At 42.9% G+C, this 12,808-nt stretch overlaps 1 protein-coding gene across 2 annotated transcripts in view; it reads right to left on the bottom strand.

The window, feature by feature from the left end:
* Positions 1 to 3,715: 3,715 nt before the first annotated feature.
* The window catches only part of slc39a6 (solute carrier family 39 member 6), a 42,335-nt gene continuing 33,242 nt past the window's right edge, over positions 3,716 to 12,808 (bottom strand). For both annotated transcript variants that reach the window (XM_029703981.1, XM_029703982.1), the window contains 5 exons: positions 11,499 to 11,583; positions 10,549 to 10,947; positions 9,175 to 9,255; positions 8,465 to 8,655; positions 3,716 to 5,322 (listed from right to left, as the gene is read on the bottom strand). In XM_029703981.1, coding sequence (XP_029559841.1) covers positions 5,170 to 5,322; positions 8,465 to 8,655; positions 9,175 to 9,255; positions 10,549 to 10,947; positions 11,499 to 11,583 — 909 coding nt within the window. In that variant the 3' untranslated portion in view covers positions 3,716 to 5,169. The remainder of the gene's footprint in view (positions 5,323 to 8,464; positions 8,656 to 9,174; positions 9,256 to 10,548; positions 10,948 to 11,498; positions 11,584 to 12,808) is intronic.

Genomic DNA, 12,808 nt, shown 5'->3' with positions numbered 1-12,808 from the left:
TTTCTTTGGGGAGGAGGGGCACTACAAGAGGAATTGCTCGTGCTCACCAAGCCCCCCTCTCACAGAGCAACAATCTAACAAACCAACCGTAAGCAAGATTACAACTGGAGTGGACAGGATAAAGACAGGTCAGAGATCATACAGGTCCAGGACAGCACTAAGCCATGGTCCAAGCCTACGCGTTGCTCCCTCTGTCGAAGACATGCTCATCCATGCGGTGGTGGAAACAGGCGCCAAAGCTGCTATAATGTCTGAGATGTTCAAGCTGCTGGTCACAAAGAGAACAACCTAACGAGAGAACAGTGCATATCAAGAATGCAGAGTCTGGCAAGGAAATAAATGCAAAGGGAAGAATCAAGGCCAACTTCGATGGGTTCCATCTCCCTGACATGGAAAATCTGAGTGGCGCCAATCCAGGACCCCCTTCTGCTTGGCCTGGATCTGATGCAAACATAACAATCCAGGAAAAGTCTGTCAGGACAGAAGCTGTTCCTACATTCGTCAGCGAACAGAGCCGTTTCGACTACTCGATCTCCAGAGTGAACTTGGAGAAAGACACCACTATACCTCTGGGGAGCGAGTACCTGGTCTGGGGTGAAGTCCACGATCCTAAACCTGACCTGCATGCTGTTCAAGAAACCTACAATCCTTGCTGATGGAGTGTCGAAAGGAAGCTCTCACTGACTGAAATGCAGCTGAGGGTCCCAGTCAGAGTGTGCAATCAGTCTCCTACAAACAAGTCTCTCGCAAACGGCTTCTGCCTCAGCTTCTTGGTGGAGGCTATCCCATCCCTGCGCCAACTGAGAAGGGGACGTCACCAGAGGACCCCTCTAGTTTAGTCAGTCACAAGAAGACACAACACTACCGGCTCCAGAGATAAGAAGAGTCGGCGCCGTTAGCTCGCTGGATCTTTCAGAGCATCTACAGTCCTTGTATGCCAAGTCCACTGACGCTTTAACGGTGGACCAACAAAATAAGCTGATCAGGCTGCTGATAGTGCACAAGTCTGTGTTCTCTGCCCAGCAATGTAGACTTTGGAAAATTCTCAGCTGTCACCCACCACATCGATACAGGAGCAGCAAGACCTATTTGCCAACCTGTAAGACGCACACCCTTGGGTTTACAAAGTTACGAAAAATAACACCTGCAGACAATACTGATAACAGGAGTTGTGGGGCCATCCAGCTCTGAGTGGGCCTCACCAGTCATCCTCGTCAGGAAGAAGGATGGAGGTGTACGTTGATGTGTTGACTATTGAGGGATCAACGATTTCACTCTTCAATTCTCTTCCTAAGATTGAAGTATGCCTGGATGTCCTGGAAGGCACAAAGATCTTCGACGCTGGACTTCCATCCTCTCAGGCCAGGGGCTCAATGTATGAATTTATGGTCGGATGAGAATCGTGGTATAATCATTGGCCAGAATGGAGAATTGGCTGCAGCGATGGTCAGCACACTGCACCAAGGGGTGAACGACAGCAGGGAGGATCTGATAATTGCTCACCTCCCCTGCAATAAAAGTGTTGAATGCAGAATGGTGATTGAATGCAAAATAAATCCTTGCCACTAGTTGAGAAGAGCTGATGTTGCTAAACTAGTCCCATATCTGTATGTCCACTCACTCACATCCACTAATCTATAAACCAGGGGGTCAGTCTGAAGTTATAGACAGGATGAGGGAGAGCGAATTCTCCACCAGAGTAGGAGTGCTGATCTAGGATCAGGCCACGCTCCATGTAAGACTAGTATTCATTCTTATATTTTGCAAATGCTTAGTCTGGATTGTTGTCTTAGGTCAAAGTGGACCCTGTACATAAATTAAATAGCACTCTAAATCCATATGAACATGTACTGGCTACCTAGCGCTGTAGTAGTAGCAAAAACAGCATACTTGTATCAGCTGTTATACATTACCTTCATGACAAAGAGCTTATACATGGGCTCCAGTATTCAATTTACCCTCCTATGGCCACCACCACTCCTCCAGCCACATCGGAAACGCCAAGACAGACAGGCTGGCAGGCATACAGACAGACGCATACACACGGTCAGCGAACTAGGCAAAATAGACAAATGTAAAAGAAATGTTGTTATTCATGAGTTGCACATGCGTCACTGGGTCGCGTCATGCGTCCTCCAAGCCGCACTCTGCCGGCAGCGCCATAGTGGTGCCAACAAGTCGTGATAGATAGAGGCTAACGACTGTTTCATCTAAATAACACTATAGTGGCCTGGAAATATGATGCCATTGCTAAAATGGCAAATGTTTAGTAGGAAACAACTTAGTCATTACTGTCATGTCGTCAAATGGATGGTAGAACATATTGCATCAAAAATAGCTAGCTAGCAATACTAACGTTAACTGTTAAAATCCTGTGGTCTCCCCTCAATCTTAACTAGCCTAGATAATGTTATACTGCTAAAATCAATATGGCATCATCAAAATGACGACAAAAGTTTATACTAATTATTTGCCTCCTTTTGCAATGTCGTCGTTTTAACGTTACTTGTTCTTCAAAATAGACATAGCGATCCCCTCGAGTAGCTAGTTTTATTGTATCGTTCATATAGCTTGCAAGCTAGCTAGTTGGCTATGCTAGAAATGATATAATCACGTTAGCTAATTGTTTCAATGCACCTTCCACATGTGAAATTACAAGACAAAAATTATTCTTAATGTTCCTCCATGTCCTCTTCTTGGTTGTGAAGGTAATGTATCGCTAGCTAGCTGATCTCGGTCCCAGAGACTTCCGTCCAAACATGCACTCCACGGGGGTCTACAATATGAAGTAAACACCTGCCTGTTTTTGGGGTCACCACATACAGTACTCCGCTTGGATGCATTAGTTTGTATCCGTGAATCTTCACGTCAGCCCAGTTGATGAAGAGTTATTCTATGTCAAGGAGGTCCAATGTTTTTTTCCCCCGTCTGTAGAGCCTTTGCTTGAAGGCTGAACATGAATGATGAATAAGAAAAAGGTAACAAACAAAATACATAACCCTACCTATGAGGAAATTAGATGTGATATGTTAAACTAAAAAAGTTATACAATTATATAAAATAAGTTAGATAAGTTGAACAAGCATTTTAACATTTTATCACAGTTGTATGAAGTAGCACCTACAATTCAAGTAGCCCATGTTATTTCAACATGGTACAATGACCAAATGACTTGATAAAGGTAGTGATTACATTACCTACACACAAATACATAAACACACAGAACCTGCTACCGGCAAATGGATTTAGACTGTCATCCAGTGGTCACCAAGAGCTCAAACGACTAAACTCACATTTTCTCTGGAAGCAATTTTCAGTGGTAGGCTTAGGCGATATACCGTATACCGACGGTATGATTAAAAGTATAATAAAAGACATCTAATAAATTATATCCAGCTCAGGGCTCCAGCTAATGCATTTGTTTTGCTAACTTAAAAAATTGCTTCCAAAAGAAATGTTACGAGTTTAGCTTAGTGTCAAGATCAAGCTTCTTGGTTACAGCAGACATTCAAATTGTTTTGTGCCCCCCACAGTATGAACATCTGAATACTGCCCAACCCTATTCAGTGGTACTCTTGTCAATTGAGTTCAATGTCAGAGGACCTGCCCGAGCAGCATAACTACTTTCAAGTTCCAGATCGAAAGTCTTTTCAATGTACACGTTACATTCTTGTGGGTGCAGTCAAACTCAACTTATCCAGTGAGGCCAAAGAGGTGGTGGTAGGCAATAACTTTTATTTTCTTCTGGAATGTAAAGTAACACATATTACATCCAAAGCTGCCTGACGTACACAACAGTAAAATAATGGCACACAAAATGGTTCTCTTCATGATGTACCTCTTCCTAAACAGTGTGTGAAAGAGATGAAAACCAAACCTTTGGTCAGGAAAAATTAATGTTTTCTTTTCAAAACACAGCGAGATGAGATATTGGCACGATAACTTAAAAACATAATACCACTTTGTGGCTTCAATCTGAACAGACATAGATCACACATTCATCATAGGACCTTTGAAAGAAGTTACCACTATAATCACTTAGTGAAGAGAAAATTAATTCATGTATCAGATCGATCGATATCTATCTAGTCCATTGACTGGATATCCTACGGACACTGGCTAAATGAACAAACTTAGGGATAGAGATGGAGCCTTTCTTCTCTAATAGACTACTTTCATGGGGAGAAAATGCTCAACAGTGTTACTTATGAGATACTGTACCTCTGAAATAGCTCTGCAAACCAAGGCTAATTTACAACACATTTACAACCAAGTTTCCTCTGTGAGGACAATGTAACAGACTTAAAAGACTGATCTAAGTCCCCCCCCCACCGAGTATAACACTATGCACACAATTCCAGAGGCATAGTGATATTAACTGCCCTTAAATTGGCTTGATTCATTTTGATTGGGCATTTAAAGACTTGGTGCACTGTTACCAAGGAGGTGGGTTAGGTTGAGATTAAAACAGGCTCAAGCCGACTGGCACATACAATGTTTAAAGTCACAACCTGTGGTATAGTGCCCCGAAATTGGGCATGAAGCCTCCTTGCCCAATCAATGAGCTTTCACTTGACCCTTGTGGATTTGAAATAAACACAACATTAAAAGGATTGGCCCTTTTTCTGACGCCCACAAACAAAGCTTGTCCTTTCCAAACATCCCGTCAACAAAACACGTTCCTCCATTTTGTTTTTTTTACTGTAAATCTTGACCAGAAATAAAACATGAAGCACACTGAGGGAAGACAGACAGCTATGCAACACCAAAAGGTTTGACAGACATAAAAAAAACACATACAGAATACATGCCAATTGACATTTTTGCAGCAGGTGAACCTTGACCAAAAAGAAATGTTCATACTAATCATTTCTTTTTCACTTCTTGGAGGAGAGGGAAAGACACAGGAATGGCTGACTCGTGATGTGGCCACTTGGCAGGTGAGACACACGGCGCTTGGTCCTGTCAGTTTGAGGAGTGTTTCTCAACACTGCTGGTTTTCCAAGGATGCCTGTGCATGTGGGCTTACAATCAAACTGAAGGCTACATTCTGTTCTAATCAACTAACCATGTTCGATTAATCTACTCCTTCTCCCAGTACCAAGTTCGGTTTGGAATCAAACCTGCAAACACAGGGGTCCTTGGAGACCAGGATTGAGATCCATCAGTTTAGAGGTCTATTTCCAGCTGGATTTTATGTTCAAAGATTGCGATGAGCAGCATGATGCAGAAGCCCAACAGGATGCCTGCGTTCTGGAGCAGGAAGAAGCCGCAGTGGCTGAAGCCGTGGTCCCCAGCATCGTTGTGGAGCATCTCCGGGACCTGTGAAACGTCAAAACATTGGGTTGTACTGAATGGAACTTATCTGGGAAAGCAGCTTCTAATTCAAGGCATAGAATCAAGTAAACAGGCCAAGCCTGCATCCCCATTCTCCACCCTTCCGCTAAGTACACAATTTTACACTTTCTTGAAAGAATTTAACAATGGTGGAAACGCTCTCCAACCAATAATTACACCAACCCTTTGCTTTTAAATGCATGATGGTAGGGCTGCACGATTTATCAAATTTATATTGAAATTGCTATATTCACATGTGCAATATCCATATCACAAGAGATCCATATTTTTACTATATTTTGAAATGCCACTAAGCCGCTTGTAATGTAAATTTGTGGTAACAGAAGCCTCCAATCACAGACGCACCTTAATTGTATTCCTGGTCGAGAAATTGCTCTTATGCAGCTTTGGAAGACATCGCATGCATTCAACATGGCCACAAGAGGTCAGACTTGAGGGGACTTAACTGGGCTGTACAACAGTCAGCTGCCTGTGACAGCCCAGTGAGTCCCTACCTGCATCTCTCACGGAGTGTGTGTGTGTGTGTGTGTGCGCGCGCATCCCGGTGTGTGTGAAGAGGCCATATGGTTCAGAGGGCCACTTATCAGCAAGCTAAGCAAAAAGCTAAGCAACAGTACAATTCTGTTTGCCTTGGTGGGATGGGTCTTTTTGACAAGTCCTGCTGAACCAGCATAACAGATGGTAATGACTGTTGGTAAAAAAAAAAAACTCAATGTTGCTCTGTTGGTGGGAGGACAACTGACCACTGCTAAAAACACTTGTAAGGCCTGAAAATTAGAGGTGTAACAGTTCACCAAACCCACGGTTCGGTACGTATTGCCGTTTTGGGGTCATGGTTTCCGTTTAGCAGGAAAATGAAATGTCAACAGTTAAATAAACAAAATTTTTGTACAGTAAGAAAATGCAAAGTGTTGGTATTCCTGATTCCATACATTATCACGAGACATGACTGATGAGAGAACAAATCAGGAACACCAACACTTTGTATTTTCTTAAATTAAAAACACAACACTAAAATAAAAGTGCAATATGCATGTGAAATCAATATGTAAACATGGCTCAGACATTGTATAGGTCTATGCTATAATGTTTTCTTACAAACAGAAAGAATATGCGCACTTGTGTGACTTTCATTAACGGTGTGTAGCACAGTACTTCTCATTTCCCACTCCGGTATAATGTGATGTTACAGTGCCTTCGGAAAGTCTTCTTGGGTTTGACGCTACAACCTTGGCACACCTGCATTTGGGGAGTTTCTCCCATTTTTCTCTGCAGATCCTCTCAAGCTCTCTCAGGTTTGATGGGGAGTGTCGCTGCACAGCTATTTTCAGGTCTCTCCAGAGATGTTAGATTGGGTTCAAGTCCGGTCTCTGGCTGGACCACTCAAGGACATTCAGAGACTTGTCCCGAAGCCACTCCTGCATTGTCTTGGCTGTGTGCTTAGGGTTGTTGTCCTGTTGGAAGGTGAACATTCACCCCAGTCTGAGGTCCTGAGTGCTCTGTAGCAGGTTTTCATCAAGGATCACTCTGTACTTTTGCTCCATTCATTTTCCCCCTCGATCCTGACTAATCTCCCAGTCCCTGCCGCAGAAAAACATCCCCACAGCATGATGCTGCCACCACTGTGCTTCACCGTAGGGATGGTGCAAGGTTTCCGCCAGACGTGATGCTTGGTGAGTTCAATCTTGGTTAGACGAGAGAATCTTGTTTCACATCGTCTGCGAGCCTTTAGGTGCCTTTTGGTAAACTCCAAGCAAGCTGTCATGTGCCTTTACTGAGGAGTGGCTTCTGTCTGGGGAGACGAAGTTGTGCTGTTTTTCTCCGGTGGTAGGAATGTGTAAACGTGAGATGTTGGCTGCTGAATAGGCTATTCTCGTTGAGCGTTGGCAACATACTCTCTGTCCATCGCCATTGTAATCTACTGGGAAGCCAAAATGTTCCGAAACTGGAGTTTTCAACGAGGATGGAGAATCCTCCAGGTTTATCAACCCCACCATTCACCATTGTACATAACTAGTCAGTGGGGTAAAGTACTTAAGTAAAAACACTTTAAAGTACAACTTTATTTACTTAACTAGGCAAGTCAGTTAAGAACAAATTCGTATTTATAATGACGGCCAACTGGGGAACAGTGGGTTAACTGCCTTGTTCAGGGGCAGAACGACACATTTTTACGGCTTTCGGTTACTGACCTAACGCTCTAACCACCAGTCTACCTACCACCCCAATATATCTGTACTTTATTATTTATATTTTTGACAACTTTTGCTTTTACTTCCCTACAATCCGAGAGAAAATAATGTACTTTTTACTCCAAACATTTTCTCTGACACCCAAAAGTACTCGTTACATTTTTAATGCTTAGCAGGACAGAAAATGGTCCAATTCACACACAAGTTAACATCCCTGGTCATGCCTACTGCCTCTGATCTGGCGGACTCAAACACAAATGCTTAGTTTGTCTGAGTGTACCCCTGGCTATCCGTAAATAAATAAAACAAAGACAATTGTGCAGTCTAGTCTGCTTAATTTAAGGAATTTTAAATGATTCTTACTTTTTATCATCTTGATATTTAAGTATATTTCTGCAATTACATTTACCTTTCTGTTGGTGTTTTTTATATTTAAAACCAAATACTTTTACTCAAGTAGTATTTCACTGGAGTCATTGACAGTTAGGTACTTTTTCCACCACTGTAACTACTTCCAGACTGCGCCTCACAAAAAAGAAAGTTTGAAACGCAGCAATTAAGATCCAAATGTTGATTACAACGTGAGCATAGGCTCTAGTTGTTTTAACGGAATAGCCCGAAATGTTTGTTTTTTCAGCTCCGATTTACTCAAGAGGCACACAACGCAACGTAGGCAGAGCCTATAGGCCTTAAGATATATTTATGTACAGAGGTCCCTATATGAACAGTTCGGTACGAATATGTGTACCGTTACACCCCTACTGACTATGACTACGGCCTGTGCAAAACATTTTAAAAGTATGGCCAATAATGCTATCATCTACAAAGCTACACCATCTTCATTACAATGTCCTTTCAAGAACATGCGAGTACACAGACATGTATGTTAATAATGTTCAAATCATGGGACTTACCATGTCCACCAGGGCAACATACATGAAGAGCCCGGCGGTGAGGGCGAAGATCCACATGCAGATGTTGTCAGCGTAGTGCCCAATGAGGATGCCTGTGATCATGCCCAGGTACGCCATCATGGCAGACAGCATGTTGTAGAGAATGGCCTGTCGCACTGTCATGCCAGCCTTCAACAGCACAGCGAAGTCACCTAAGGGGGAGGAAGGATGCAAGGCTTTAGGACACATGGACCGGAGAAAAAGATGCAGCAATTCAATGAGAGCAGTGCACTAGGCAGTGTTTTTTCTAGATTCCTTTAGCAGCAGCACTGCACCAATGTTAAATTGTTGCCAAACCCCCAAAATATGGAACATGGAAAAATATTTCTGAATAGGCGCACTTTCAAGATGCTAAAGCTGTCCACATTTACGAAGACAATCCCATAGTAGTAAACTTTTCTATTGGTCAGCTTGTCGTTGTGCGTTCTATGAGAGAACAAAACATTCCTCGAAGTGCATTCAAATTGCAAGTGCTACTGCCACAGGGAGAGAAACATGCAAAAGCCCAGTCATTGCACAACATTTTGATGCAATTGGGGAAAACCACACCTTTGAAAGCAGTTTTGACAGCTACTGTTAAAAAAAAAGAGGGGGTGTTCATTCAACATCAAAAGTGTCCACCTCAAGTTAAAATGACAGCTGTAAGTATTGGCTAGGCTGTTTCGTCTTACCCAGCTCGTGAGGCAGTTCATGGCAGAACACAGCTACCGATGTACTGAGGCCACTGGACAGCCCTTCCGTGAACGCCGCCCCTGTCAGAAGTCATTAAGAAACATGAAATGACCGTAGAACCCTTCATTATGGGTCAGAAAGATTGAGTTGAATAATGTAAACAAAATCCATGTTTATTGGTTGCGTACATAGTTTAGCAGTTGTTATATCAGGTGCAGCGAAATGCTTATGTTACTAGCTCCTAACAATTAAAATTAGGATTTAAAAAAAAAAAATGACAATCCAGAACGGCAGGGTGATTACTGTAGCAGTAATCAAATGCAATCTATACGCAGCTTCAAAAGAGAGTAAGCCATGTAAAGAATCCAGTGTATAAATAAGCAGTGTGTATAAACAGTGTAACTAAAATACAATGTACAGTGGTAGAACTACTATGATGAGCTGTCGGGGATACAGTATTTAAATCGTGTGAAACGGGAAGTGATCAATGGTTAAATGTCTGTAGCATGGGACAGCAGCTTTGGCTGTGGGAGTATGTACGCGAGTGTGTGTGCGTCTTTGTGCTTGTGAGTATGTGGTGTGTGTGATAGCTTGTGTGTGTGTCGTGTGGGAGTGCGTCACCTGGTAGACGGCTAGTGATGGCTGTTCAACAGTGATAAACTAGACATAATACTTTAAATATCAGATCTTGACAAAAACAGCAGATACAAAAGGAGTGAAGTTTCTCATTGTTGAACAAACACTTAAGCCATGGTTAAAAGGTGTTCAAACCTAAGAGTATGTTAACCTTAGAATATGTAGGTTCAAATTCATTTCTCCTAAATCCTCATGTATAGTCATGACTAGTACTACTAGCGGTTAAGAGCATTTGGCCAGTAACCGAAAAGTCGCTGGTTCGAATCCATGAGCCGGCAAAGGTGGGAAAAAGAAATCTGCCGTTCTGCTCTTGAGCAAGACAGTGAACCCAAAAACAACAACTGTTCCCCGGGCTCCGATGATGCGGGCGTTGATTAAGGCAGCCCCCCGCACCTCTCTGACACAGAGAGGGTTGGGTTAAATGTGGAAGACATTTAGGTTGAATGCATTCAGTTGTGCAACTGACCAGGTATCCCCTTTCCCTTTACAAAAATGTTAAGAAATAATGTTTCTGTACAGCACTTTGAGATATCAGCTGATGTAAGGGCTATATAAATACATTTGATTGATTGATTGATTGATTCTATGATAGCGCAAACTCATTTCTCTCTTCGTCAATTTATTTATATCATCCTGAAATAGCTGAAAAGAAAAACAAACATTAAACAGCATTATCACACTATTATCAAACTGACGCTTTCCCCTTGTATTGAGGGCAAGTTAAAACTTGAACCCACCGATGGCCAGGCCGTCACTGAAGTTGTGCAGCCCGTCGCCCATGATAACCATCCAGGCCAGCGTGGCCACACCCGCCTGCTGGAAGTGTTGTTCCGAGTACGAATGCGAGTGGCTGTGTGGATGGTGGTTCTGAGAGTGGTGGTGGTGCAGGATGTGATGGTATTCGTGGTGGTGGTGGTGCAGGTTGTCTGCCTCGCCCACCGTGTCGTGGAAGTGGGAGTGGCACTTGTTCTCACAGTCCCCTGCTGTGTAGGTGGCAGCAGCCGCCGAGCCCGACATGGAGGCGTAGCCCTCGGGTGAGGTGGCGGGCGCCAGCATTACCTCCTCCTCCTCGCTGCCCCGGTGGAGCCCATCGCTGTGGTGTTCGCCGAAGTTGCCACCTCCGTTAGTATTCACATCTTTGGGGGATATGGACACGACAGAAGGCAGGGTTAATTGTTTTGTGTTTTTTTAAAGAGTGGGAATTCACTAATTTCAGTTTTTTTCATGTTTATTGGAAAGAGACAGTGAGAGAAACAAAGTTAGGCGGACAGTGTGTTAGAAATTGCATGGGTCGGATTCGAACTCACAAACACTAGCATAAATGTGCTCCGAAGGTAATTGCTAATCCACAACACATGGTCGTTTAAATGTTAACCCTTTGGTCTTTTTGTCTGGGTTCTGACGCAAGGACAATGTCTTACAGGTGAAAATTAGCCTTTGAGCTAAATCTGGCACACGCGTTACATAAATGCTGATTAAAGTGCATTATCCCTGTCAAATAGACGTCATAAAAATAAAGTAAGTAAAAGTTGGTTGCATGCATTGTCAATAAATGTTAGGATTCTAAAACTAGGAAGTGAAACGTTTGGTCTCTGCATCTGTGTTTTAACGCACTGAGACAGAGTGACTGTTGTCATATTGTTTGTTAAATGTCTCCACAACCCTCAACGATCTCTTTCAGATTGACCTTCAATTGGCTTTAGGTCGTTGTCCTCCAGTCCCGGTAGTTTCTCAGGATCCACCTTGTCATCATTCTGGTCATATTTCTTCACCTGTTTGGTTAATATGAGATTAATAGTGGTAAGAACAAAGATAATCATCACATTTACGTAAAATTATCATTGCTACCCGTAAACCAAGTCTGCAGATCCCAACATACATGAAATCCAAAGCAGAAATCCAAATACAAGATGCTGAATGATGGAACCATGTAGTTGTAACAGTATTTCTCCTAGGATTGTTTTCAGCAGTGGTGAAAAGGGTGAGGGGGCATTGCTTCTAGCATAAGTGCAATGAGACGCTAGCTGCTCCCATTCATTGAATTGACTATCCATTTAAAAGCGCGTCTCGGCAGAAATACTGTACACACACACACACACACACACACACACACCTTGTATAACTAACCTTGTGGGGGGACACAATTCAGTCCCATTCAAAATCCTATTTTACCTAACCCCAACCCTAGCTCCTAACCCTAAAACTAACCTTAACCCTAAACCCCCTAGAAATAGCATTTCACGGTGTGGAGACTAACAAAAAGTTCCCCAGTTTGTAAAACAAGTATAGTACCAGAAGTATAGTGCACCACCACCCCCCTTTTGCCCTTAGAACAGCCTCTACAATAGCCTGTTGAAGGGCACTTCAATCTTTTGTCTTGCCCATTTACCCTCTGAATGGCACACAGACAATCCATGTCTCAATTGTCTAAAGGCTTAACAATCCTTCTTTAACCTGTCTCCTCCCCTTCATCTAGACCAGTGGTTCCCAAACTTTTTATAGCTCCGTACCCCTTCAAACATTCAACCTCCAACTGCGTACCCCCTCTAGCACCAGGGTCAGCGCACTCGCAAATGTTGTTTTATGCCATCATTGTAAGCCTGCCACACACACACACACACACACACACACACACACACACACACACACACACACACACTATACCTTTTTTAAACATGAGCATGTCACAACCCGGCTCATGGGAAGTGACAAAGAGCTCTTATAGGACCAGGGCACAAATAATAATCATTTTGCTCTTTATTTAACCATCTTACATACAAAACCTTTTTCGTTAATCGAAAATAACTCGCCACAGGTTAATGAGAAGGGTGTGCTTGAAAGGATGCACATTACAACCCAACATTGCAGAGTTTTGGAGAGTCTCAGTCTTAAATCATTTTCCACACAGTTTGTGCCTGTATTTAGTTCATGCTAGTGAAGGCCGAGAATCCACTCTCACATAGGTACGTGGTTGCAAAGATCATCAGTGTCTTAACA

This window comes from Salmo trutta, chromosome 21, assembly GCF_901001165.1.
Source record: "Salmo trutta chromosome 21, fSalTru1.1, whole genome shotgun sequence".
Taxonomy (NCBI): Eukaryota; Metazoa; Chordata; class Actinopteri; order Salmoniformes; family Salmonidae; genus Salmo; species Salmo trutta.
Note: the sequence above shows the minus strand (reverse complement) of the source record. Positions and strands in the feature narration are given on the sequence as shown.